This window comes from Schizophyllum commune (genome assembly GCF_000143185.2).
Source record: "Schizophyllum commune H4-8 unplaced genomic scaffold SCHCOscaffold_1, whole genome shotgun sequence".
Taxonomy (NCBI): Eukaryota; Fungi; Basidiomycota; class Agaricomycetes; order Agaricales; family Schizophyllaceae; genus Schizophyllum; species Schizophyllum commune.
Genome location: NW_026089538.1, coordinates 1,082,971 through 1,102,592, shown reverse-complemented (window position 1 = coordinate 1,102,592; position 19,622 = coordinate 1,082,971). Strand labels below are relative to the sequence as shown.

Below are 19,622 nucleotides of genomic sequence, written 5' to 3'. Positions count from 1 at the left end.
CGGAGCGCGCCGTTTGCTTTCCGCGTTTATCAACTTCCGTATACATTTTTCTCTCAGTTTCTCTTCTCCCTTCCGCATATCTGTCTCCCTTCCGCATAGCTTCTCTTACCCTTCCGCTCCGCCTCCTCATTATCACCCTCACCCTTCTTGTCTTCTTTGCTATGAACTGTGTTGCATGTATCAGTATACCGACCGCCGCTATACGTGCCTATAGGGGAATAATACCATTCGTCTAATGTATCACATTCTCCATGTATTTTGGGCTAGTAGTACGCACAGAGTCACTAATTTTCAGCCTTTCCGTTTTTCCAGCTTCCATGTTTGAGGAGACACGAGGATTGGCGGTGTACCCAAAAAAGGTGGTCTTCCAACACGGACGTCGGTTCCGAAGCCTGCGCCGAGACTCGCACTGAAGTTCAACTTGGGAGCACGTGAGAGTCATGTGAGAATCAACTTCAACCTGAGGACGGCGAAAACCCTTGGCTAGCGTAAAAAGGCTCAGGTGAACCCGAAAGTAAGAAGACCAGTCATAGTAAGATACTTATAAACATACGTTGATACAGTCCATAGTTAAGTCAAATGTTCAGTAAAATACAAGGGCGACATCAATTACGAAAGGTCGCATAGTAAGTATGTAATGAAGTAAAGAAGGCGAAGCATGATAAGATAGCCCCTCAGTAGCAATCGGTATTTAGCAGGCGCCTGGGAGATGGTCTAGGGGTGTGACAGAAGGGAGGGTGAGCGAGCGCACAGGCTTCAGTCAAGGGAAGCTGGCGATTCATGATCAGGAGGATGCATTTCCGAGTCTAAATTGATGTTCGTCAGCACCCTGTCTGAGCCCTGCAGTGTCCACTGACAACGCACCTACATCATCGCGTCCAGATTTCGTACGCCTCGGGACGCCGCTCGCCTTCGCGCCGGCACGTCTGAACGCTCGGGTCGACGCCGCCCGCGCCGCGAGGTTACTTCGAACGATCGCAGCGCGGCGCCGCCACACGCGACGGTCCTTCTCCGGCAGACGGTTCCACTGCTCACCTGCCAGGAGTGGCGTCAGTAAGTGCGCACACATCACATAGATGACGGGTCGTTCACGATGCACCTCTGGCGTGCAGATGCAGCTAGAGCGGGACACGCACCGAGGTAGAGGTTCACCGCCTTCGGATTACACCCCGCTGTATTGGAGCCGAAGTCACGCAGCGCCGCTGCGCGGTAGAGGATCCAGCCGTTGACAGAGGCGCCGGTGAGGATGGACATTGGTATTCTTGTGAAGCGACGTGCCAGCACTAGGAAATTTGGTGATGATGTGCTTGAGGTCGAACTCGAATTAGGGCGTTAATCAACGAAATTACTTCCGTCCAAGCAGAAGAGGGGAGGCGAAGAAGTGCCTTGGCGATGTGGGGCAGGATATATAGCAGTGCAAGAACAAGGGCGACCATTTTGGGCGATGACATGATGCTGGCTTCTCTTCAGTGAGTTCGGCAGCCGAAAACTCCACGTGCGAAGGTTACTTACCCTTTTCGGTCAAGCCATTGTCGACAGATTAGGAAATTCTTGAAATTGCGCTGGGAAGTCTTCAGCCAGGACATTCAAAGGTCATGCACCTACGTCCGCTACCTGCCCATCTTATCGCAGAGAAGGTCCATTGACGAGAAACTGATCAAACGACACATGCTTCCCAACGAAACCACCTCCGACGATGATCCCGCCAACCATTCCCCGAAAGAAATCACAGTAAAGGGGTTTACACATTACACTCCTATATAGTAACAAGAGAGATAGTACACATCATATAGAGGATTGAAGTTCGATAACATTAGTCGTGAATAGGTCGTCAGTGCTCCGGGGGCGATTGCAGGAGCGGCGTGTGCTCTGACGGTGGGGAGGCGGCGGAGACAGAGAGGGGTGAGGTAGAGGTGGGTGGCGAATGAGCAGTGGGGATGGAGGAGAGCACGCCAGCCTCATCGCATTGCTTGTGTCGCTCGTGGTGTGGCTGGGTTACGTCCGCTTTGCATATGGGGCACTAATGCGGGATCAGCGATTGGTCGCGAGAAGCCAGAGGTCCGAGATACTCACAAGCTTCTTCCGCTGGATCAACCACTCGTCAACCTCCTCCAGATGGAAGATGTGATGACAAGGCAGCACCCGCACCCGGTCGCCCTTCTCAAAGTCGGACAAGCAGATCGCACACTCCGCCTGCGTCTCGAACCACGGCTGGTCCGGGAGCTGCGTGCTCGACGACGCCATCATCTCGCAATTCTCCATCGCTGCCGGTTCGTCGTGTACCACGGGTATATCGATCTCCGCAGGTTTCGGGGTATCCTCCTCAGGTCCGGCTTCCAGGTCGACGTTAGCATCGGCTTGAGCGTTTGCGGGTTTCCGCAGAGGTGAAGGTGAGCCACCGTACGCGTCCTCGCTTCCCCTGTGCTTCTCCCACCCGTGTCCTGTCCACACCCTCCAGGGTAGCCGCCGGACGACATCCTCTGGCGCGCGATCGCGTCGTGCCGCCCGCGCGGCCCGGAAGCGGTGGATGATGAGCGTCAAAAACGTCAAGACGGATGGCAGAAGCAGGATGGCGATGAACGTGATGATAGGGCTAGCACTACTCAGTCAGCTGGCGGATCGGATGGAGTTTGGAAACTCACGAGTACCATTCCCAGGCGGAATACTCAGCGGTGATGAGAACCGGGAGCGTGTTCATGCCGGAGTGGGACGTGTTCGAGGAGGCAATGAGGCTGGAGAGCGTCGAGTAGTCCGAGTGCTTGACATACGTCGCGGAGATACGTATATCGGACGCGTCCTCTGCGCGCGATCAGCGCCATGTCGGCATGCAGGGGGATTGCAACGTACCAGGACTGTACATGCTGACCAGCGTGTCCGGATACCCAGAGATATTCGGGTCGTCCCCGCCAACGATGACCGCGCGGGCCCCGAGCCTCTGCGCCTCGCGCACCTTCTTCACAAACTCGCACTTTCCACGTTGCACGAGCGCAATCCAGGTTTCCGATGGTTCGGGGGACTTATCGCCCACAAGGCAGAGCTTGGGGCAGCCCCAGTTCTCCGCGGGATCGAGGGTGGTTGTGTTCGCTGCGCAGGGGACCGTGAAGGAGGACAAGGGTATGACATAGCCGAGGATGGGCTCCTTGATCTCAGCGCCAAATGCCGCTGCGAGGGCTCATTAGCGACGTTGCGGGGGGAGCAGCGGGGCGTGCGTACCGGGTCTGGACGCAAATCGCACCGCGGGCGTGCGGTCGACGACAGAGACGGTGCTCTCGGCGCCCCACGCCCATCCCCAGAGCCAGCTCTTCTCGGATTTGGAATTGAAGACCGATGTGGCGAGAAACTCTGGCGTGTCTGCGATCGAGAACGCCCGTATGCACGGCGAGAGGGCGATGAGGAAGAAGAGTAAGACTACGTTGATGTTGGTTCTCGCCATGGGCGCCGGAGCAGAAAGGGAGAGGGAGAGCGGCGCGCGTCTCGACGATGGCGGTCCAGAGCTATATCACAAGCACGTGCTTAGCTCCGCCGGAGCTTGCCGGGTTCCAGCTTGTTCGCGAGCGGCGATCAAGCGGCGATCGCCAATTTTTGTCTCCCACCACCATCGCGGACGGCTCTGGCGCAGTGTTTGGATCCATCGTACAGCTCGTGAGTGTCTTGCAGCCCTTTCCCCTTGTAATTCGCCACCGATGAAGGTACAAAACTGATTTAATGAGTCGGAGTGGCTTCGGTCGCGCTTGACGACAACCTTTCCTTTGCTGAGACTCCACCTTGCCACGACTTGACATGAATCATCGACTGACATTCTATCCTCAGGTCACTCTTCATATCTCTATCTCTCGTTTGTTTGTAATCAGGACAGGACTGCATGTACAATTCAAGATTCTGCAATTCACACAATCTACTCCGACTCCGTACCACCTTCATCCCCTCCGTATAGATCCGCGCTCAAGAAGCGATTGTCGAATTCCTCCAACCCTGAGTGCTGGCATTCAGCTGCTATCACGCTATTCCTAGAGATGAACCGTCCTCGTGCTACCGCTCTTCGAGCGCAATTACCCGCACTCCGACGTTCTCTCGAGATGGCCACGGTGTGCGACATCTATGACAATTGTACCGTGTACATACAGAACAATATTCAGAGATCCCCAACATAGCCTACGCTGTCCGCGGCTGTTGGGAGAGCTCGACCAAGCCTATTTGACGTGTAGCTTTCGACTTGACAGCTTCCTTTTCGTGGGCGTCGACTTCCGTGACGCTGCTGGAGCTGACGCCTGTTTCCTTCCCCTCTCATCTTGTACGCCCATCGTGTATGTACAAGAACGAACTTTTGGTCTTCGGGGCTTCGACACGCTTAGGTCCCCTCACATCACCGTCAACACATTCCTTCGCGCTCGCGACGCATCTTTCTCTGTTCAATTGTGCCAGCCACTCTTGCCCAAACGATCTATGCCTTTAACAACACGCGCCGCAGCGGCGAGAGCGTCCGCAATCCAGACGCCTGCGACCCCGGGGGCAATCGTCCCCGATGACGACCCAACCGGCGACCTTGCGGCGACTATGGCACCTAACGCGACATTCGAGCTCGACGTGTCCGTGGAACTCGACGCGATCTCCAAACCCCGCACGACTTTCAAGCCCGACGCGTCGTCTTCCGGTCTCGGCACGATTACGACTTTGTCTATTGCTCCCTCTGATCGCGCATTGGCGCCTCCGTCGGGCACTTCGGACGCGTCCTCCACAATAGCAGCCAATGTATCCTCCTCAGCAGCCCTAGACGCCGATGCGTCCGCGATCGCCGCCTTCTTTGACGACACTCTGGCCAGCCACGAGAACAATACCAACGCGCGCTCCGCGACTCTCTCCTCGCCCGCGACCTCCAGACGCGAGCCGATCTTCACTCCTCCGCGCTTCATGACCGCCGCTACGTCCCTCACGACTGCCTCTACATCCTCCACGTCCGCTGCTCCGCCCTCCGCACAAGCTTCTGCCCTACTCCCCGTCGATACTGCTGCTCCGTCCGATCTTGCAACCGCATACAACGCTCTTCAAGCCCGACAACGTTCTCTCGACGCCGAACGTGGCGCCTTCGTCAGTGACCTTTTACGCCAAAACCATGACCTCAGGCAGCAAGTGTTTACGGCTAGAGCTGAAGCTGGAGCTCTTCGCGACAAGACGCATGAGCTACGGGCAGCAAAGCAACTTTTGGAGTCAAACGCGCGGGAATGGGACGCAAAAGCGCTGGACTGGGAGGCGAAGTCGCAGGATTGGGAGGCTACGATACAGCGACTGGCGGTGGACAAGCAGGCGCTCACCACTGAAAATCGGCAACTTGTCCGGGATCGGCAGCAACTCGAGGCGGACAAGCAAGTACTCGTCTCAAAGAACCATGAACTTGCACTGGAGCAGCAACGTCTCTTGGAGAACGCCAAGGAAGCGAACGTGGCGCTCAAGCTCCAGCGCACCGAAGCGCAGAACCAGACGACGAAAGCGGAGCGTCTGCGCGCAGCACTGGAGAAGGTACAGGTGAGGATTGGGTTTCCCATTCGCATCCCTGCATTGCCCTTCACCGTCCCCTCGAGCTGATGTATGCGTCCGTGTGCAGGACGACTGCATCCGCGAGCGTGACGCGCGAGGGCAGGCTGGAGAGGGGAAGGTCCGGGCGGAGCAGGAAAAGGCGCTTGCGCAAGAGGCAAGGGTGCAAGCGGAAGAGGCAAAGGTGCAAGCGGAGCAGGAGAAGGCACGGGCGGAGCAGGGCAAGATGCGCGCCGAGGAAGAGAAGGCGCAAGCGGAAGAGGAGAGGGTGAAAGCGGAGGAAGGGAGGGAAAGGGCTGAGCGGAACGCCGCGGCGGTCAAGTCGAGGGCGTCGGCGGCCGTGAAGGCACTGGAGGCGCAAGTCGCAGCGATGGAGGCGAGGACGGCGGATGCGGAGGCGAGGGCTGCGAAGGCGGAGGCAATAGCTGCGACAGCGGACAAGGGATTGGAGGAAGCGGAGAAGCGGGCGGCTGCGGCGCAGGGCGAAGTCGCGGCGGCGAACGCTCGGGCCGCCAATGTCGACATTCGAGCGGACGACGCGAAGGCTAGGTTGTCGATTGAAACGATGCAACCTGCGGATACTCGGGTTGCTGCTGTCGAGGCTCGAGCGACTGAGGCCAGTGCTCAAGCCGCAGGTGCAGAGCCCCGCACTGCTCGCCGTGGTGGCATCCGCTCCAGAGATGCCGTGGCGGCGCGGCCATTACAAGCGGGAACGCGCGCTGCGGTCGAGAGACGGGACTCTCTTGCCGGCCCTTCCAGCACGCGGACTGCTCTAACACGCGCGCCTCTCTGGGAAGTGGCGACGTACGACATACCTCGTAGCCAGACCTCGGCATCGCAACGGCGCTGGCTCGAAGAAGACGAGATGCATCCCTTAGCTCGTGCTCGTGCGCCTGCGCCAAGTCGGACAGCCCAACCAACCTTTCCACCAAGCAATCTCCATGACCAGCTTCGCAATTCAGCGCCATCGACGACCATTCCAAGCTCTATGCCCACACCTTTGTTTCCGACAACGCCTGCACCACCGAAAAGAGAGGTCAAAACTGCACGGAAGCGTCCCCTATCCTCACCTTCCCCACATCCAACCGTGCCAGCCAAGTCTGCGGGTTACGGTCGTGGTAAGCGTTTTTGCAAGCCCGGTAAACATGCGCGGGTGGTGGGAGGACCCACCCTTGACGTGGGATCGTCAACTCTCTCTATACGGCCCAGGCGCTCTGGGAAGCTGTAGTCCGCGTGTATGTACTCGAGTATCTCTCAACCAGGGTGGATTCAGAATGCAGATGCGGTTTGAACATAAAGTCTGTTGATCCATATGGGAGCACTTTCGGCATGTGCCGAGCGTTTAGGAGGCAGCCATCAGCAGACACGTGTCACTGCCAAACAACCACCCACGCGCCGCGAGATTCAACAAACATTCGGTAAACAAGCCCCTGTGGGCGCACTGCCACCTCCCTTTACTCCCGCCATGGGTATTTAAACCGGCGGCTCTCTCCCGTTCAAACCGTGGACTGTTTGGCAAGCTCCCCGTACGAGGCGTCCCTTGGGGCGTTCTTTATCGGAGTCGGGTACGTGGGGGCACGGGTTGGCAGCTATGGCCTGGCGGCTTGGGGGTTGGGGGCAACCTCAGTCCAAGTCGCCATGTCATCTGCCTGGCCCTGTTTCTTACCCTCGACATGCGCGGTGGCCTGCAAGATTGGGTGCCATCGTGAGGAGTAGTGGAGGCGGCGTCTGGACTCGAGCTGGATGTGCGTTGAAGCGTTATAGTCATCGTTCCTGAACCTTTGACGCTTTCTGCGTTCCTCTTCAAGGTGAGTGTCCATGTGTATCGCTCTGACTACAGATGAACCCCTTATAAGTCATACCCACCGGAGCGCTTCCGAGGCTCGACTGTTTGCGATGTCTGCCCTAAAAAGTATGTAGAAAGAGAGGAAAAGCCCTCAAGAATTATATCCGAAAGAAATTCTGACCCCGGTATGCCTACAACGAGCCTCGGAGGCGCTCCGGTGGGTATGACTTATAAGGGGTTCATCTGTATCGCTGACGCGCTAACAGATTTGTGCGCTTACCGCACCGGCCGATGATGGAGTCAATGGCTGGCTCTTTCTCCTTCAAGGTACGCGGTTTCGCCCCCCGCCCCTCGCTTCTACTGACCGTGTGCGCCAGCTTCGATATCGACGGCGGGGTGGGAGCTCTCTGGATCTCGGACGATTTACTAATTTGTTGCCTTGCTACTTGCTGTGCATGTCGTACTACTGCTGCTGTCTATCTGTCGTGCTGCTGTCTGTCATACTGTCATCTCGTTTGTCAAAACTGCTCTAGTTCGCGACCTGTGCTATCTCCAAGGACCGAGTCGTTTGGCCATGATGACGATGACAGGCGCATCCCACGTTTGACAGCCCCTGACCTGCAGAAGCTGCCACCTCTCTGCATATACCACCACTGCCCCATCGCTCGCCTTGCAAGCAAGGAGACCACGCGCCTGAATAGAGACGGTCGTTGGACCAAGACCGTCGTTTGGAGTCCGACTGGGTACTTGGATGTTTGGACGCGGTGCCGCTGCTTAGACGCGTCAAGGCGCGTACTTTCCTCTCGTCTCGCGCTTGCCCCCCCTCCTCCCCTTGATGCTCAACCACTACTTTAGCGTGCGCGCCAATCTGAGTCTCTAGCTTCCCTTTTGCCTCGGCCTTCATACGCGGCAAGTATCCGTCATGGCTGCTGCAACACAATCCGACGTCGCCAGCAAGTCGTCTAGCGCCCACCGTGTCACGAGCAGCTCGACTCCTGGGGCTCTTCCTGCATCGTCTGATGCCCACAAGACTGAAGATCTCTCCTTCGCCATGCTCAGTAACGGCGGGACCCAGCACATTCCCTCTGTCAGCTTGAAGACATCGCGCCCCACTGCCAATGACGACCGCGACATTCCTTCGCCGCTCACCGAACTCAGCGAGCCCGCCAGCCGACTCTCGCAATCCTCGCTTCAAGATACTCCTTGTCCTCCTTCACGCGCTTCTCGACATATACTCCCCGTGAAGATAGATGTACCCATTCAACCAGGAATCGTACCCGCACCAGCTGTCCGTCCCTCCCCCTCGCCCACGAACGCGATGCGTTCTTGGCTGCACGGTAGCGGCTCGCTAGCCGATGCGGTCGGCACACTCGAGACGGAGTACAAGACCGTCCATCTGCGCAGCTGCGAGCTTCAGGCGACGGTGCTCGCGCTCAACGCCGAGAAGGCGGGCCTGCAGGCAAAGGTCGGCACTCTCGACCGACAAGCGACTATACTGCGCGCGGACATCGGCTCGTTCAGTGCCATGGCGTGCGAGCTGCGCGCAGGACTGCAGAGGTCCGAGGCGAGGGTGAAGGAGCTGGAAAGGATGGTCCAGGACTTAACGACGGACAATCATAGTCTTGTCGAAGACGCGCGGAAGCAGAACGTCGAGTTGCAGACGTGGATCGAGAAGGCGGAGCGTCTGAGCAAGACGCTTGAACAAGCGCAAGTAAGCATATTGCTCTGCTGTTTGTACTGCCCCAATCATCTCATCTGATTTATAGGAAGCGCGAGGCCGTGCAGAAGAGGCGAGAGTACAAGCCATACGCGAGAAGGAGTTTGCAGACGCATGCAAGATGCGTGCAGAGCACGACGCGTCGCTGGCTACAGCGTCTGTCAAAGCTGCCGAGACGCGGGCCGAGGTGGCCATCGACCAGGTCGCCAAGGCGGAGGGTCGGGCAGCGGTAGCGGAGTCTCGTGCAGCGGATGCGCTCGCAGAAGCAGCTTCCGCGCAAGCCGCAGCCTCCTCCGCTGAAGCCAGGATCGCTATATTGGAGGAGGCTGCCAGCGCTGCAACCGCTAACGAGCGGTACGCGCAGGCGGATGCGCAGATGGCTGCCGAGGACGCGCGGTCGGCTCGTCATGACCGGATGCTCATGAGCGTCGACCTGGAGCACGCCCGGGACGATGCAAAGGCCGCGCGCAAGGAGGCTCATCTCTTGAACGAGGATGCTGAGTACCTCATGGTCGCGCTGGAGGAGACGGTAGAGGAGATGATGGCCGCACAGGCGGAGGCCCGCCAGGCGCGTCACGAAGCGGCGGTCTTCAAGACCAGCGCAGCGCCGGCATTGGAAGAAGCTAAGGCGGCGCGCAAGGAAGCGGAGGAGGCCAAGCAGCAAGCAAAATCTTGGGAGGCGAGAGTGAATGCCCTGTCTGCTAGCTTCGCTGCTGTGCGCGCCGCGTTGCCTACCTCGCCGCGTGCTTCCGTGGACCAAGAGCAACTTCGAGAACCTGCATCTGTCGATCGCCCTCTCGCTACCGCTTTTCTTTGCTCTCCTGCAAACTCTCCGATCTCGCTTCGCTCGCCTAGCCCTAATTTGCAGCATGTTTCTGTTAGCTCTGTACCACCAAGGATCGCCCTCTCCGCGGGCAGAGCGGCCAAAGCCCTGGCGGAGGACTCCTTTCGCGCTGCTTCGCAAGTGCCAGCCATTCCGGACTCCGCGACTGGCGACGACCTCGTACTTGTCGAGGATCCTAGTGTGCCACTTATCCCAAGTCTCGAAGCTCCGACCTCTCTTCCGTCTGCTTCAATCACTTCGAATACGTCTGCTGCCAGACTCACCAAAAATACATCTCGAACTCCCGCGTCGATGCCTGCACCGCCGTTTCCTAAGCGCATATCGCCCTCGCGAACGGTTACGCCAGCGCCGCCTTTTCCTACCCGCCCTAAACGTTTGTCACCTTCTCGAACGTTTGCACCAGCTCCGCCTTTTCCTAAGCGCATATCGCCCTCTCAAACATACACGCCGGCGCCGCTGCTGCCTCGAGCACCCCTCTCATCCACCAACCGACGGAGTGGCATGATCAACTGGCATGTCGTGCGCGAGCAGGCGCCTTCGCCTTCACCTCCCGTTGTGATATCAGCGAAGTCGAAGCGGTGCATGGGCGGCAAGCGTAAGCGCGGACGTGGACGCGATGCAGAGCTCACGAGTGACCGACATGGAGCTGACGCGAACGGACGTCGGGATTTATCGCAGGTATCGAAGCGGGCTCGTATGGATCCATAAATCGTCATAAGTATGTTCAGTATGTGTCTTCATCTTGCCGCAATTGTAGTTAGCATCGATCGGCGGGAAGCTGTACAGTACCGCATAACATGTCTGCCACCACGCCAATAATCTGCATGCGCTTTGAGTCAGAACAAGGATGAAGAAAGAGTGACCGAGGCCCACCATGCGCGTGACTGCTCCAGATAGGCCAGCTGCCTCCCATCAAGTGTGCAAGGATTGGTGGGCGATCTCGACTGCTCAGCGTGCCGAATCATGCGAGGGAGGTGCGTGTTCAGCATGCAGTCGAACCTCAGCGTCAGGTGTGTGAGGTCTGGCAATAAAGCGAGCGAGTCGCCTTGTTCGATCTCGCTGCAACGCTTCCGCCAGCTCGAAGGCATCGCCCGGCTCTATGTGGTCTGTCCAGTGCCTGTCCTCGACCTCTAGCCGAGTCAGACGAGGCAAGCGCTGCAGAACGCGAATGATGCCAGTCGTTCGGATCGACTGTAGCTTGAGAGTGCGAAGTGTGTGCTGTACAGCGGTCGACTGATCCAGAAGGCGATATACTACGTCGAGTGTATTCGTGGTATCCTCCCTCTCTAGGATGTCCTGGCGCAGTACAAGCGTGTGCAATGTGGTGGGGCGGAGAATTCGTTCCATTATATAGACTGCCCCGTCAGTCAATTCGAGCTCCCCAAGGGAAGGAAGTGTCGTCGGATGCACGGGAACCCGATCACCAGAGATTTCTGCATCTAGCACCAATCTTTGCAACGTCTGGCTGCACGGCAGGATGGAGTCCAAGAAGGGCTTATCAAGCGCATGACCGTGCGTAAATGGTGCGTACGCGATCCCCAAGGTGTGTAAGCGCCACGAGGGTGAGAGTTCAAAATCAACGGGCAGACGACAGGTACCCAGAATTTTGAGAGAGCATAATTCAGGAGCATCGTCGAAGGCATGCACCTGTGTCATCGCGGTGTCTTCATCGCCCATCAGGAGAATTAACGAGCGGAGGTTGGGGTATGGTAGTCCCTCGAATTTGGCGTATAGGCGTGGATGTACGTCAAGCAGTTCGATGGTTTTCCAGCGGCGAGACTGCTGGCTGATGAGCTGCCATAGCATGCTGTTGAAGTACGGCTCGCCGCCCTGAATGCCAACGTCCCGACCTCGCACGCGCAGCAGCTGATTTCCAGCCCTTCCCGTGTGAGTTATGAACGAGGCCTCCAGGTTCGGCATGGGTGTTCCTGTATTAAGATCGATGGTGATGTCGGTCCAGAGTTGCGAGGTGTTCAATGCGATTACGCGCCACGAGTAGCAGACTTCCGCGCAAGCCAGCAGTTTCTGATTGATTGGGGTGCGGGACCAGTATTCGGGCACAGACAGAATGAAGATTTCGGACCAGATCTCTGGTGGAATGCGGCGCCAAGGCGAGAGAAGAGCCCTTCCCAAGGCAGCCTGTCTGCGGACGTGAACGATGCGCGCTTCAAGGCGGCGTAGCTCGTCTGTCATCCGCTGCTCAGCAACATCGAGGCCGCGCACGCGCTCCACGATGGCGTCGGCTTCTTGAAGGGATGGGTGGTACCTGGCACGGTGCATGTCCGTGTAGTCCGTGCTGTCCATTGCATCGTTCCCACTTCACAAAGTCAGCCTTGACTTTCAAGAAGCAAAAAGCTGGCTCACATGTGGCTCATGGCGCGAGCTTTGCGCCGCAAGGGTCAGGCTTGAGTGAAGGGTTGACACGAAAGATCAGGCGGCCAGAGGAGCACGTGGACCGCTCTCGGCATTCACCGGTGGCGTCCATATGGAAGGGAAACGCATCCGTGCGCCTTTGCTCTTCCCCTCATCTCTGCTGCCTACTAGGTGCTCATCTGTTCAAAGAAAGCACATACTGTCTCTCGCTGCCATGGATGCTTTCAAGATCTCCGCGACGCCGTGCGTAGTCCCCTTGGCGCGTCCAATACGCGCTCATCCGTCCCAGATTGACTGCGACAGAAAAACGCGCTCTCCTCGACGTCCTCAACATGTCTCCTTCGGTTACGCGCGATTACGACGAACCCTTTGCCATCTTCAAGCAGACGAGCTTTGACGACATCGTCTCCCGCCTACCTCCTCCGCGCTTTTCGCCTCCCAAACCCCTCGAGCTCCTCGATCGGCATCGCGCCAGCTACGTCTCGCGCGAAAAACTGGAAGATATGCTCCTCCTGGACGAAGATACCCTGAAGACGCTCGGATCGCCCGCATCGGTCGCGAAAGACGCGTCGCCGCTTTCCAGCTCGCACCTCTCGCCCCGCTTGGCGCGCCAAAGCACTCTCTCTGCCGCCCACGATGGCGCCTTCGACTTGCCGATCTCGCCTATCCGAAGCATCTCGAGCGATTCGACTAATCTTGGGACCCCGTTCAAGCCGCGCTCGATGGCGGATATCCTCCCTAGCCCCTCGCCCAGTCTTCCTGGCAGCGACGCGTCGACCCTCGTCGGCAGCTTTCTTGGTCAATTTCTTGAAGATACGTATATATCACCGATCGTACGCCAGCAATCTGGAACGCCGCCGAAGCTACGCTTGAAAGGTCAGAACGCCTCGACTACGCTCGCCTCGTCATCTCCTGCACGCTACGAATTCCGATTCTCGACTACGAGCAAGCCCATGTACTTTACTCCGACTGGCCCTCGGGCTACCACTAATTCTGCCTCGCCGCCCACGACGCCTCTGACCAACAACTCCACGAGCAAGCTCTTCGAAATGTCCCCTCTGACTCCGCTGACCTCGCCCGACACATCTCCCGAAGCACCTCTCAGCCGAGTAGTCCGCCGATTGCCGATGAAGAAGAACAACCAGAGAATTATACCTGTTTCGCCGACCTCGACGCCTCCTGGACCGTCTACGCCTGCAAAGAGGTCGATGCCGCCCCTTCAGGGAGGACGGAGGAAGATGCGACGTCTCCGGAATTCTTCGCCTTCGCCTATGCCTGCAAATGACGGCGACCAAGGTGACAGTTACGAAGACGCAGCCGCAGCTCCCCTCGTGCGCTCCTCAAATCGCCACCGACTGGACTTCGCTAGGCGTGCGACAACGAGCAGCCGTGCCGCGTCTGTCACGACTGCTCTACGCTCGTCTTCCCCCGCTCGCGCTCCTGCTGCGAGCTCTCCCTCGCCTGAGCCAGATTCGCCGATCGTCTACACCCACCGGGACCTGCCAGCCTACGTCGAGCGCCGCCCTGACCTGGTCGAAGCCGTCTACCGTCGCTTCCCCGCCAGCTCGTACTATCAGCCTCCGGAATCCGACATCAAGTCGCCCTACAAACTGTTCTCTCGACGACCTATCAACGGCATGTACAACGCGCCGCGCGACCCTTGGGACCTGTACACGCCGCGCTTCGTGAGGGGCTGTGGCCCCAGCAAGGTCGGCGCGTGCCCCATCTGCATCGAGCCGCGGGAGAGGGGCGGCCGTGGAAAGAAAGTGTGGTTGGCAATGAAGTTCAGTGCCTACAAGTGCGTGTGGCTCGGCAGGGTTCCGGGAGAGGTTACGGTGCGCTGACGACACCTAGCTATCACATGCAGTACGCGCATGGTATCTCTGCGACGACGACGCGTCCGTTCTCTCCGCCCGTGCGCTTCCGCCAGGTCCGGCGGGAGAGGGTTGCGAAGGGGGAGCGGGTAATGATGATGGAGGGGCTATGTCACCAGTGCAAGAAGTGGGTTGCGGTGGAGGGGGTGAAGGATGTGGAGGTGAAGGTGAAGGAGTTGTTTTGGTGAGTGGACGATGCGCCCAGGGGGTTAGGTCACTGATAGATCGTGCTCAGGTGGAAGCATGCTGCGACGTGCCACCATGGGAAGCACATTGATGGGGACAGGGATTTTTGGGAGGACGATGAGGTGCATAGAAAGTTGACGGCTTTGGACGCTTGCTCGGAGTAGATTCCGCTCTTCAAAACCAAATGTACTGTATCTTGCAGAAGTAAAGGCCTACTCGGTGCTTTTCCCGGCTCAGTTGTGCTTTGTACACTGTTCTGAGGTCGCCGCCAAGTTGCTACCCGCGGGTGTGCGCCGTCCGCGATCACATCACCCTGACTTGGTGACAAACGGACATTGCGTCTCGGTCTGCCGCGGTCCGGTGATCCTGCAGCGCGCGGCGCCACCGGCAATCAACTCCGTTACATCATGGCTGCCAGGCGCCCGAATCTTCAGACGCGGACTCCGCCCTGCGAGACATGCTGATCGCGCATCTTGTGCTCAACCATGTCTAGTCCGGACGAGAAACGCGCTCCAGACGGCGGGGGAGGGGAGAATGGAATTCCTCAAGCGGACGGGTCCCCCGCGAGATCGAGCACTTCGGCGTCCGACAAGGCATCGAATCGCTCGACTACTGGCAAGGTGGCGGCGGCAGCCCCTGCGAAGAGCAATGGCGGTTGGTTGCAGCGATTTTTCCCGTGGCTTTTACCTGCTCTCAAGAACCGGCGTACGCTCAAGACCTGGGCCCGATGCACTATTGTACTTCTCGCGGCGATGATACTGCTCGTAGACCAGGATACGCTGGCGACTATGGGACAGGCAGGATTCTTTGCTGCGTGCGTGGCCATCTCATTCCATAGCCCGTCCAATACTGACCGTCTTTGCTCCCCCCTTAGCCTGGTCTGCGTGATGCTACCCCCGAATCTTGCCCTTCCCCTTTGGACGATAGCGGCCGCCACGCTGCTCATCGGAATGTGTTTGGGTTGGGCCTGGGGAATCGCCGCCATGGCGAGCGCAAACAACGTCCGGAGCCAATCTCGCCTACTCGCCGCACAGCAGGAGATGATACAGAAGTGCGTACACGCCCCCCGGGAGGTAGTGCTTCCGACGCTGATCATCACTTCTTTCCCTTCCCCTTGTCGCTTAATCTTGATTCTCGTTTCGCCCTACCCGCCTGCATCACATCCAGCAATGTCACACAATATCTCGACCAGCAAATATGGATATTCCATGGGCATTTCCTCGACCCGCGGTCGTCTGCCGTGTACGGCGCTTTCCTGTTCATTGGCGCCTACTTTATGGGCACCATTCGTGCGCATTTCCCTAAACTGGCGCTCCTTGCAATATTTGGGACGATTGTCATGGACGTGATGTGCTCGTACGGACCTCGTGAGTACACGGGAAGTTTGTGTAGATCTTATGTCGCCTAACGCGTTCGGTAGTGCTTCCCCGGACGAACTACACCCTCGCCAAACTATTCATGATCCCCGCCTCCTACTACGTCGCATGTGCGATAGCCGCTCTCATCCTGATCTTCCCGGAGAGCTTAAACCACGTCTGGTTGACGAGCCTTGAAACCAACATGTGGCAGGTGAGTGCGTGGCTGCCGCAAACCATTATATGCTCCCACCGGACTCTGACTAACGCCCATACTAGCCCATCCTCGACATTATCGCTCTTCAGGATGAGGCTTTGGGCAAGCGGCCTTCCGATCATAGTAGCTGGCAGGTCAGTAACTCACTACGCTACTGCCGAACACGGACTTACCTGGAATGCAGGCGCTCACTGGCCGCGGTCGCGCTCTTGGTGGAAAGCTCGACGCAGGCGTGCAAGGGCTCGTCGGCCAGGTCAAGCTTGCCGGCGTTGAATGGTCAATGGGCCGCCTTGGTCCGGGCGATCTGAAGAAGATCAGCAAGGGCTTGGAATCGCTGGCCTTCCGCGCGACGTGTCTCTTGTCTTTCCAGCGCTTTGTCGACGAGACGAATGCTGCCGATGCGAGGGATGCTGAGTTGCTTGAGAAGCGTGCGTAGCTTGTTGTTCACTTGCCTTGACGTACAAAAGGCGCCCACTCACCTCTTGCAGAGGCGAACAGCGCACCTGGTTCGATCCCTATCGATCGCTTCACCCTCCTTCGCCGCCGTATCAAGGAGCGGGAGGCCATGCACGGACATAATTTGGACGCCCTGATGCCTATATTGGCTCACGCCTCCGAGGGTTTGAGAGCCGCAGTTGCTGAAGCGGCCTTGGAAGCTCAACAATGGTATGTGTGGCTTTCTTCCACTGTTCCATCCTGCACAAAATGCTTACATGCTTTGTAGGGGCGCGGACTGCAACCATGGACGCTGGTCTGGCTGGTTTTTTGCGTGCTTCGGTCAACGTCGCAAACTCAGGGACAAGGTGATCGACCGTCGCGCGAAGGTCGGGCGCGCCCTTGGAGCTCTTGAGCGCGAGCTTGAGATTTTCCGAACGGTCACTCGCAAGGAGCTCCTCAAGCCGTACGAGAAGTGCTTCGACCCGGAGACGCGCGCATTGAGGGAGGACATCGCGCGCGGCGGCAAAGGGCACCCGGACATGTTTGCCGTTCAGTCAGTCTTTCATCATCCACAACAAAATGAACTGTAATTGCTGACAACTGCGCCCAGGTCCCTCTTCACCTGCTTCGTCTTTATCGACACCCTCGACGCCTTCTCCGAGCGCCTCGCCATGGTCATGCGCCGCATCCTCCTCCTTGACCCGCGCCGCGAGATGGCGCGCCTCTGGGCGCCCGCCGGCCTTGGCGCGATCGCGCGCAAGCTCTTCTCCGACGACGACATCGGCGTGGAGAACGCGAACGCGGTCGTCATCGGGCTCGGCGTCGACCGCGATCCGGCGAACTTCGACCGGGACTGGCGCACGAGTACACGGACGAGCAGCGTGCGGCAGGAGGGAGATGGGACGACGACGGATGGGGAGGAGAGCGATTCGGAGGTGGAGGAGGATGAGGGGGCGGAGGTGAGAGCGAGGGAGGCGGAGAAGAAGAGGAAGGAGGCGGCGAGGGTGAAGGCGAAGGAGAAAAAGAAGAAGGAGCAGGACAGTCCCAAGAGAGTTCAGCGTGAGCTTGTTGATGCGTGTGGGACTCACCGAGGCTCATACATACACAGGCCGTAACCCTGACGCTCTGCCGCCGACCTCGACTATGGGACGCATTGGCATGCGCTTCGCGCGGTGAGTGACTTACAACAACAAATCCTGTCGCAACTAATAAGCCTGCAGCATCATCCGCGGCATGAAGTCAGACAACGGTGTCTTCGCCTTCAAGTACGCTCTGGTCTCCGTCGCTCTGTGGATCCCGCAAGTCTGCTTCTCAAGTGCCTGGCTCACCTACAAGGAAAAGGGCCTTTGGGCTCTGATCATGGCGCAAACTGGTCTCTCCGTCTACGCGGGCGATCAGATTGGCGGTTACGTCATTCGGCTGATTGGCACTGGCATTGGCTTGCTGCTCGGGATGGCGGTCTGGTACATCGGTGCGGGCAATGGCGATGGTAATCCGTATGGGATTGTTGCTGCGACGGTGTGTATCGTCTTGCAATACCCAAGGCAGGACATCGCTGATTTGCGAACAGGTCGTCTTCATCTCGCCCTTCCTCCTTGCCCGTATCGCGGTGCCTCCGCAGGACATGATCATCTACATGATGACCGGTGTTACCGCTGTCTTCGTCGTTGGCTTCTCTTGGGTGGACACGCACATCCTTGCGCAGCCCGCCAATGCCGGTATTGGCGTGGAACTCGGTTGGAAGCGAGCGTAGGTCTAATATCTTCGGATATGTGTCCTCGACCTCACGCTCCCTCAGGCTACTCGTTATCATCGGCTTCACTGCCGGCTTCATCGTCATGCTCTTCCCGAGCCCTACTTCAGCACGTCTACTCGTAAGGCGCACTCTCGCCGCGACATTGCAGGAGCTCGGCTCGGTATTCGCTGCCGAAATGGAGACCTTCCTTGCTGAGGAGGCGCGATACCAGCGCGCGCTCAAGGGCTTTGACTCCCCGTCATCGGAAGTCGCTGCGCCGTCGGGTGATGATCCGGACAGGCCTGCGTACAGGTTCCTCAACTCGAACAAGGAGGCCAAGATTCGCAAGCTGGGCGACCGTATTCTGGGTGTGCAGACGAGGTTGCAGGCGCTCGCACCATCGCTGAAGACGGCGAGGTGGGAGCCTCAAGTACAGTACGTATATTTCGGGCAATCATTTGAGGCCACACTTACGCGTCAATAGGGGCATGTGGCCGCATACTCAGTACGAGAGGCTGTACGCCAACCAGTGCGTATTCGTCGAGTCTCATATGGACGACATACTGATCAGCGTCATTGCAGGATGAAGCTGCTTTCGAGCATCGTCCTTCTGGTGGGCACGATGTCACGCTTGGATCCCAAGTGGTGCAGCGTCCTTGTGCACCGCACACCTTTCCTCAATCCGAACCTGGTAAGTACATCCATCTGCACACTGCTTCGTAAAGCTGATCTGAGCCCGTTCAGCTCGCCGACGCATTCTCGACCATCGCTATTCTTTCTCAATCCTTGATGACCGCGCAGCCTATCCCTGGTGTCCTACCTCGCATTCGCGATCGCATGGTATACCATGAGCGTCATAAGGAGGCGTATGGGGCTCAGGGTCGGGGGGCACATCCTCGCGTCCAGGAGGCGCGACCTCCTACTGGGACCGAGGAGAACGTGGAAGAGCTCGACTTCAGTGGAGGCAAGGTCGATGGATCAACCATCGGCTTCGAGCAGCTTACGCTTGACGTGTTGTTGGTAAGTATTTCGCCCCCTGCCCCAAGGATTGGGCTGATCTGTACACCAGGACGACCAACTCCCGGCGCATTCCACCGCTGTGTTGGCCCTTTCCAGCATCGTTGGGGTGCGTCAGAGAGTTGTCGTGTTTGTTGCGCGTCGCTGACCGACTTCTCAGCTCCTTGACGAAAACGCGAGCATAGTTCGCGAGCTCTGCGGTGAAACCAGTCTCGCGGGGATCGAGTACCTTCGCGACCAGTATTTGAGCCGGGAGGAGAACACCATCGCCTCTGACTTCGCAGCCCGCATGCAGAACCTGAAGGCGCCACCATTGTAAGTGTTCCGGCTGAAGGCCAACGCATCATACTCATAACACGGGCAGGTAATCTCGAGACGACCCTTGTTTACTACTCGTATACTACAGTCACAAACTTGTAATTCGGCTTATACCAACCTATCTATCGGGAGAATTGTACACCCGCATTGCGACAGTCAAAGACGAGGTAGTGGCATAGCGAATCGATACACTGGGATTACTAGAGCAGTACGACAGGTGGTGACATACGCTG

At 58.1% G+C, this 19,622-nt stretch overlaps 7 protein-coding genes across 7 annotated transcripts; 4 read left to right on the top strand and 3 right to left on the bottom strand.

Moving 5' to 3' along the window:
* Nucleotides 1-398: 398 nt before the first annotated feature.
* Nucleotides 399-1,462, bottom strand: SCHCODRAFT_02605183 (uncharacterized protein). The gene is made up of 3 exons (XM_003036096.3): nucleotides 1,137-1,462; nucleotides 865-1,035; nucleotides 399-806 (listed from the first exon to the last, which is right to left on the bottom strand). Exons 1-3 carry the CDS (start codon nucleotides 1,252-1,254, stop codon nucleotides 757-759), a joined length of 339 nt encoding a protein of 112 aa, XP_003036142.1. The 5' UTR covers nucleotides 1,255-1,462; the 3' UTR covers nucleotides 399-756.
* A 228-nt stretch (nucleotides 1,463-1,690) lies between these two features.
* SCHCODRAFT_02605180 (uncharacterized protein) lies at nucleotides 1,691-3,488 on the bottom strand. Its single transcript, XM_003036097.2, has 5 exons — nucleotides 3,214-3,488; nucleotides 2,848-3,162; nucleotides 2,643-2,799; nucleotides 2,074-2,593; nucleotides 1,691-2,020 (listed from the first exon to the last, which is right to left on the bottom strand). Exons 1-5 carry the CDS (start codon nucleotides 3,431-3,433, stop codon nucleotides 1,832-1,834), a joined length of 1,401 nt encoding a protein of 466 aa, XP_003036143.1. The 5' UTR covers nucleotides 3,434-3,488; the 3' UTR covers nucleotides 1,691-1,831.
* A 955-nt stretch (nucleotides 3,489-4,443) lies between these two features.
* Nucleotides 4,444-6,792, top strand: SCHCODRAFT_0256224 (uncharacterized protein; the record flags this gene model as incomplete). Its single annotated transcript, XM_003035301.1, has 3 exons — nucleotides 4,444-5,520; nucleotides 5,600-6,416; nucleotides 6,479-6,792. The coding sequence occupies 3 exons, from the start codon at nucleotides 4,444-4,446 to the stop codon at nucleotides 6,649-6,651; spliced, it is 2,067 nt and encodes a 688-aa protein (XP_003035347.1). The 3' UTR covers nucleotides 6,652-6,792.
* A 1,445-nt stretch (nucleotides 6,793-8,237) lies between these two features.
* On the top strand, nucleotides 8,238-10,584 carry SCHCODRAFT_02483228 (uncharacterized protein; the record flags this gene model as incomplete). Its single annotated transcript, XM_003035302.2, has 2 exons — nucleotides 8,238-9,026; nucleotides 9,082-10,584. The coding sequence occupies 2 exons, from the start codon at nucleotides 8,238-8,240 to the stop codon at nucleotides 10,582-10,584; spliced, it is 2,292 nt and encodes a 763-aa protein (XP_003035348.1).
* Nucleotides 10,585-10,824: 240 nt separating this feature from the next.
* On the bottom strand, nucleotides 10,825-12,251 carry SCHCODRAFT_02694780 (uncharacterized protein; the record flags this gene model as incomplete). The annotated part of the gene is made up of 2 exons (XM_003036098.3): nucleotides 10,825-12,193; nucleotides 12,241-12,251. 2 exons carry the CDS (start codon nucleotides 12,249-12,251, stop codon nucleotides 10,825-10,827), a joined length of 1,380 nt encoding a protein of 459 aa, XP_003036144.2.
* Nucleotides 12,252-12,399: 148 nt separating this feature from the next.
* On the top strand, nucleotides 12,400-14,542 carry SCHCODRAFT_02605172 (uncharacterized protein). Its single transcript, XM_003035303.3, has 4 exons — nucleotides 12,400-12,492; nucleotides 12,539-14,047; nucleotides 14,104-14,307; nucleotides 14,359-14,542. The coding sequence occupies exons 1-4, from the start codon at nucleotides 12,464-12,466 to the stop codon at nucleotides 14,471-14,473; spliced, it is 1,857 nt and encodes a 618-aa protein (XP_003035349.1). The 5' UTR covers nucleotides 12,400-12,463; the 3' UTR covers nucleotides 14,474-14,542.
* Nucleotides 14,543-14,794: 252 nt separating this feature from the next.
* On the top strand, nucleotides 14,795-19,550 carry SCHCODRAFT_01146665 (uncharacterized protein; the record flags this gene model as incomplete). The annotated part of the gene is made up of 20 exons (XM_050341106.1): nucleotides 14,795-14,929; nucleotides 14,975-15,123; nucleotides 15,184-15,360; nucleotides 15,477-15,676; nucleotides 15,730-15,878; nucleotides 15,944-16,015; nucleotides 16,066-16,309; nucleotides 16,370-16,547; nucleotides 16,606-16,872; nucleotides 16,930-17,396; nucleotides 17,428-17,491; nucleotides 17,540-17,837; nucleotides 17,890-18,068; nucleotides 18,118-18,489; nucleotides 18,539-18,583; nucleotides 18,637-18,745; nucleotides 18,799-19,074; nucleotides 19,124-19,180; nucleotides 19,232-19,386; nucleotides 19,436-19,550. 20 exons carry the CDS (start codon nucleotides 14,795-14,797, stop codon nucleotides 19,437-19,439), a joined length of 3,597 nt encoding a protein of 1,198 aa, XP_050202735.1. The 3' UTR covers nucleotides 19,440-19,550.
* Between the last annotated feature and the right edge of the window lie 72 nt (nucleotides 19,551-19,622).